This window comes from Helianthus annuus, chromosome 13 (genome assembly GCF_002127325.2).
Source record: "Helianthus annuus cultivar XRQ/B chromosome 13, HanXRQr2.0-SUNRISE, whole genome shotgun sequence".
Lineage (NCBI taxonomy): Eukaryota > Viridiplantae > Streptophyta > Magnoliopsida > Asterales > Asteraceae > Helianthus > Helianthus annuus.
The window spans coordinates 100320873-100326799 of NC_035445.2; the positions used below are offsets into that span (position 1 = coordinate 100320873).

Consider the following 5927-nt stretch of genomic DNA (forward strand, 5'->3'; position numbering starts at 1 on the left):
ACGCGGACTCTCAACTATTATAATATATATAGTTAAATATTCATATATATATTTAACATACATAAATGAGCTAAGATCAAGTTTGAAAAATTACTCACTAGCACTTACCAAATGCTCTCCGTCTGGTTGTTGTGGGGTGGCTAAAAGGGGACGCCAAGGGGGTAGGCGCCAAACACCAAAACATGATGGTTAAAGGGGGACGCTAAGGGGGTAGGCATTACCACTTAACGACTGTTAACACAAAAGGTAGGTGGGGTCAACTACTCTCCACCAATCACATGAACACATATTTTTTTTTAATTTATTTCTTTTATTCAGTTTTCTAGCTAATCCACAATGCGTTTGTCAAGAATGAGTTAGTTAAAGTGCTCTCCCAATGTGACATGACGTTATTACACTTTTCAATTGAACTACACCATATAGCCTTTTATGTCCAATGAATCAAGCACGAACTCAAACGAGTAAACTCAGGTCAACTCGTTTACCGGTACATGTACCACATATACAATTTTTAAAAAATTAATTAGGTATACACAAAATAGTTTGGATTTAACTTATTACCATTTAAAAAATTAATTAGGTATACACAAAATAGTTTGGATTTAACTTATTACCAAAAAATTAATTAGGTATACACAAAATAGTTTGGATTTAACTTATTACCAACTTGTATTCCATTTTATCAGTATTTCATGATGATTAAGAAGAACAAATCTCAGAGAATCTTTAGAATGGTTTATGATTGCAGTATAAAGAAGAGCTCAACATACATCTATGTATCCACTACAACCCCCTCTCTCTCTCTCTCTATAAATTCCAAACCAAACAGCATTTGTTCAACAGCTGCTTACACATACATACAGTGAATCTTACTCCTTTTCACACTCAATAAAATAATCAAAATTTCCAAGATAAAATCCTCCTAGAAAAGGTAGAAATTGGTTTCTATATATGTCCACTTTCAATCCCCATTAAAACCCCCTTCATTTTCTTCATCTCTTTCTCTCTCTCCACCTTCTTTTAACCTCTTCTTTCTCCCTGTTTCCTCAATTATTTCTTAACTTCTACATCATTTTTGTTTCTTCTAACATCTGGGTTTTGTGATGGAGAATTGTTAAAGGTGAAAGAGGTGTTTATTTTGTTATAAAGTTGTAATCTTTTTATATATTGGCATTGATCTTTGGATATTTATGTGTTTTTGTTAATTCTTGTATGTTTTTTGTTACATGTGTTGACAGATCTTTTTAGAAAAAGATAAAAAAGAGAAGTTTTAGCAGTAGTAATCCAAGAAAATGTCAGGCCAGAAACAAGCAGAGGACTCCATAATATCATCAAATATCTATGAAAATGAGCATGAAGGAGTGGGTAAAGAAGAAGAAGAAGATCACTCAGGTTTCTCCATGAAAAATGCTCTTTGGCATGGAGGGTCTGCTTGGGATGCTTGGTTTAGTTGTTCTTCAAATCAAGTAAAAAAAAAAAAACCACACTCATCATACTAATTTTTTTTTTTTTTTTTTTTTTTTGAGTGTTGAATTTACATGTGTTTATGCAGGTGGCACAAGTGCTCTTAACACTACCCTACTCTTTCTCTCAACTGGGTATGGTCTCAGGAATTGTACTTCAAATATTCTATGGGCTTCTTGGCAGCTGGACAGCTTATCTCATCAGTGTTCTTTACATTGAGTATAGAAACAGAAAAGAGAAAGAAGGTGTCAGCTTCAAGAACCATGTCATACAGGTTCATTTCTTTAACTTATTATACAAAAAAGATAACTTAATTGGCCAAAATAATTATTTAATTTTCTGCTTAACCAATTGATACATTGTCAACAGTATTTAATACCCTCAAATCACAATTACACCATTTGACTAATTTTAGTTAATTTTTTTAATATTATTATTATTATTATTATTATTATCTTCTTCACTAAGGATGAACAAATAGTACCGGGTATCGAAACTGAACCGCTACCGGTATTGAATTTTCTAGTACCGGACCATAATCGGTACCAATCTGGTACACACTTTTTTCGTTTTTTTTGTGATCGGTACTTTTAATTCAGTACAGTACCGGTATTTTGGGTTGATTGATCTTCTAATACCGTACCGTACCAAACACTTTCTGGATCGGTACTTTGGGTACCGGTACAGTTCGATACTGATCGCTCATCCCTGACATTCTTCACTAGTTTTTCACACAAATGAATTTATATCCCATTTAAGAAAACAATATTTGGTTAATTTATTTAACAACCATACTTTTTGGAAATTTGTAGTGGTTTGAAGTTCTTGATGGATTATTGGGACCTTACTGGAAAGCAATAGGACTGGCATTCAACTGTACTTTTCTTCTGTTTGGATCTGTGATACAACTTATAGCTTGTGCAAGGTTTGTTTTTGACTCCATATACCAAATGGGTATTCTTAATATTCTTAAATATGTGCAAAAAAAATTGACACTTTTGTTTTGTTTTTATAAAAAATGACAGTAACATCTACTACATAAATGATCATCTGGACAAAAGGACATGGACATACATATTTGGAGCATGTTGTGCCACCACTGTGTTCATTCCATCTTTCCACAATTACAGAATTTGGTCTTTTCTTGGCCTTGGGATGACCACTTACACTGCATGGTACATGGCTATTGCAGCTTTAATTCATGGCCAGGTATTACAATATTATTAAAACATTAAACATACTATTTTTAGAAAGAAACCATGATTTCAGTGATTTTAAATCCAGATCTCATATGGGTATATTTAGCTTAATTTGGAAAGAACTTACAAGTGACTGTTATTATTGCAGGTTGATGGGGTTCAACATTCTGGGCCAAAAAAACTGGTGCTTTATTTTACAGGAGCTACAAATATTTTATACACATTTGGAGGGCATGCTGTCACAGTGTAAGCTTTCTTGTAACTATCACTTTGGATAAAATTATAAATTATAAATTATAAAATTGATTTTGATTTATACAACTTTTGTAAAAAGTTACACTTTCTTCCTTCTTCTAAGCAGCTTCTCTTTGCAGCTTTTGCCTGCCACTTATGTATGAACCTGAAAAAGATTGTATATTGTAGCAAAAAAGTTTAAATTTACATTTTTGTTTATTTAAAAGTGATACCTTTTTTGTGTTCATAATGATGGGATCTTGCTTATTGAAATTGTTTAATTATGTGTGTTTATTGACTAATTAGTATAAACTAAATCTTTTAATCAATAAAGTAATTAGCTTTAACATAAAGAGATGCACATGGAGAGTGGACTTGATTGATATCTCTATTTGGATCTTATTTCTAGGAGGGTATTATGGTCATTTATTTTTTGTTTGATCCAACACTTCATGTTCTTGGCATTTGAATTATCAGATATCATGTCCCCTCTAGAAAGTGTAAATATTTTTGGTTGTGTCTATTTTATTTGATTTATATTATAATTTCAGGGAGATTATGCATGCTATGTGGAAACCGCGAAAATTCAAGTATATTTACTTAATGGCCACTCTATATGTATTCACATTGACACTCCCCTCTGCTTCTGCGGTTTATTGGGCGTTTGGTGATGAACTTCTTAACCACTCAAACGCCTTCTCTCTCCTTCCCAAGACCCGTTGGCGTGATGCCGCAGTCATTCTAATGCTTATTCATCAGGTCGGGCAAATATCTTTGAATTCTACGATATCCAATCGTTAACTATAATGTATGATAACATATTTGGTTTTATAACAAATGCGGAACAGTTTATTACATTTGGATTCGCATGCACACCGTTGTACTTTGTTTGGGAGAAAGTGATCGGGATGCACGATACAAAGAGCATATTTTTACGGGCACTAGCAAGGCTACCCGTGGTGATACCGATTTGGTTCTTGGCTATCATTTTCCCTTTCTTCGGGCCCATCAATTCCGCAGTTGGTGCACTCTTGGTTAGTTTCACGGTTTACATTATCCCCGCTCTTGCGCATATGCTCACATACAGAAAGGCCTCGGCTCGTCAGGTATAAAATTCACAGTTACAAGTTATAATCCTGTTAATATCCATGATGGTTTGAATTTAGTTTCTTTAGTAGCATATGGTAATTATCCTAATATAGAAAGGGTATAATGGTCCATGACAATAAAGTGGCACTTTTCCTCTGGTAACAGGTATTTTGATTTAGACAGGCATTTATTTTTATAAATGTGAAAACTATGCTCAATTAATAACATTATAAAAGTGGAATGTATACTAGCGAAATATTAATGATTTAACAACTTTAAAATGAAACGAGACGATTAGTAAATATTCGGTAATTCCAATAAAAACTCTGGAATAATATATATTTTTATATTTGTAAGGAAAAATATTTTAAAAGTATAAATTTTTCTAGATGATTACAAAGAAAATTGTACAAGTACACTTAAGTCTAGATTTGGAAATACTGATAATAGTAGGCCTACATAGCTTGCAAGTCCTTTTCCATCTAGTTATATGCCATGCTTTGGTGTTGTACTATGTCGGAGATGAGCTGGCTAGTCCCTTAGGCCTTAACTATTACTTGAATAGCAAAACTAGTCCCTCAGGTTTTCTTAGACTTGAATCTAATGAAATTTTGTATGCAGAATGCGGCAGAGAAACCTCCCCGCTTCCTACCGAGTTGGTCAGCCATGTACGTGCTAAACGTGTTCGTAGTCATATGGGTTCTAGTGGTCGGGTTTGGGTTTGGTGGATGGGCCAGTATGACCAACTTCGTGAGACAAATTGATACGTTCGGGTTATTTGCCAAGTGCTACCAATGTAAGCCTGCATTGCCTCCTCCGCAACACCACTGAGTTGACTCGAAATCAAAGGGACCGAGTTTTTCCACCTCGGTTCATGTTGTGATGTTCATGGGAGCATTAGATATCTCCCCTACATGTGATGTGTGTTGGCTTGTTTATTTCTTGATTTTTGGTTTCCATTTTCTTTTGATCTTTTAATTTTTACTATTCTTTAGTAGATTAAGAAATAGTGTGTTGAATTGTGATGATACCTTTGCTAGAAAGCTTAGGCTTTAATATGCTAGAGTATTTTATTCCAACTTGTTGGATAGCTATCAATTGAATATATATAATATATATTACTTCCCATGTTTCCATATTTATTTTCTTATTGAGTGATTATGCATCAAAAGCATCTTAATCAATCAACAATTATCTTTTGATCTTTTATTTTAACTATTCTTTAGTAGATTAAAATAGTGTTGGATTGTGATGATACCTTTGCTAGAAGTGCTTAGGCTCAAATAAGCTAGAGTATTTTGTTCCACCTTGTAGGATAGCTATCAATTGAACGGTTAGGTTCATTTATGAACAACCCTTTGATTGTGAACACTAGTGAACTAATCCTAGCCCTTAATTATCAATACACAAGTGTAAATCAATCGCCAGGTTTTGATGATGAAAATACACTAGTGTATTTTATGATTTGATAATGTAAATCAATGACCAGGATTTGTTCACTTAGTTCATAAATACGTTAGTGTTCACTCTAGAACTCAACTATATATATATAGTTTATATATATAGTTATTATATATTAAGGTGCTTGGTGCTAGCAAAGTCATTATTACTTCCCATGTTTCCATATTTATTTTCTTATGGAGTGATTATTCATCAAAAGCATCTTAATCAATCAATAATTATTATTTTTATTGTTATTATTATAGAAGCTATAAATATGCTATATTAATTAGTATCTACCAATCTACCATTACATGATATAAGTTTTCTGTATAGAAATCAAATATATATGAACTCATGAATTACCTACTTTTTGTATTTTAACACAGAAAGTCAAAACTGGTTAATTATTATTAATATTAATGATTCAAGTTAATTTGAAACCAAACATGTATGATATCCTTTCTTAATGATGGAGAAGCAAGCAAGGGGGCAGACCAA

General features: G+C 33.0%; 1 protein-coding gene across 3 annotated transcripts; it reads left to right on the forward strand.

Annotated features, from left to right (window-relative positions):
* The first annotated feature begins 782 nt into the window (after positions 1–782).
* LOC110898816 (auxin transporter-like protein 2) lies at positions 783–5124 on the forward strand. Of its 3 annotated transcripts, none has more exons than XM_022145659.2 (9): positions 783–931; positions 1239–1466; positions 1553–1738; positions 2277–2389; positions 2490–2673; positions 2812–2909; positions 3449–3656; positions 3746–4003; positions 4608–5114. In XM_022145659.2, exons 2-9 carry the CDS (start codon positions 1293–1295, stop codon positions 4815–4817), a joined length of 1431 nt encoding a protein of 476 aa, XP_022001351.1. In that variant the 5' UTR covers positions 783–931; positions 1239–1292; the 3' UTR covers positions 4818–5114. The 3 variants fall into 3 exon arrangements, with proteins under 3 accessions (XP_022001351.1, XP_022001349.1, XP_022001350.1); XM_022145657.2 differs by having other exon boundaries at positions 797–1120; positions 4608–5124; XM_022145658.2 differs by having other exon boundaries at positions 797–1129.
* The last annotated feature ends 803 nt before the right edge of the window (positions 5125–5927 follow it).

What these genes read in the sequence shown, in the direction of transcription:
- LOC110898816 (XM_022145659.2), top strand. Translation starts at nt 1,293, where the DNA reads ATGTCAGGCCAGAAACAAGCAGAGGACTCCATAATATCATCAAATATC. An exon ending in TCAAGAACCATGTCATACAG is followed by an intron (nt 1,739 to 2,276) that starts GTTCATTTCTTT and finishes GGAAATTTGTAG; the next exon opens with TGGTTTGAAGTTCTTGATGG. An exon ending in CAACTTATAGCTTGTGCAAG is followed by an intron (nt 2,390 to 2,489) that starts GTTTGTTTTTGA and finishes AAAAAATGACAG; the next exon opens with TAACATCTACTACATAAATG.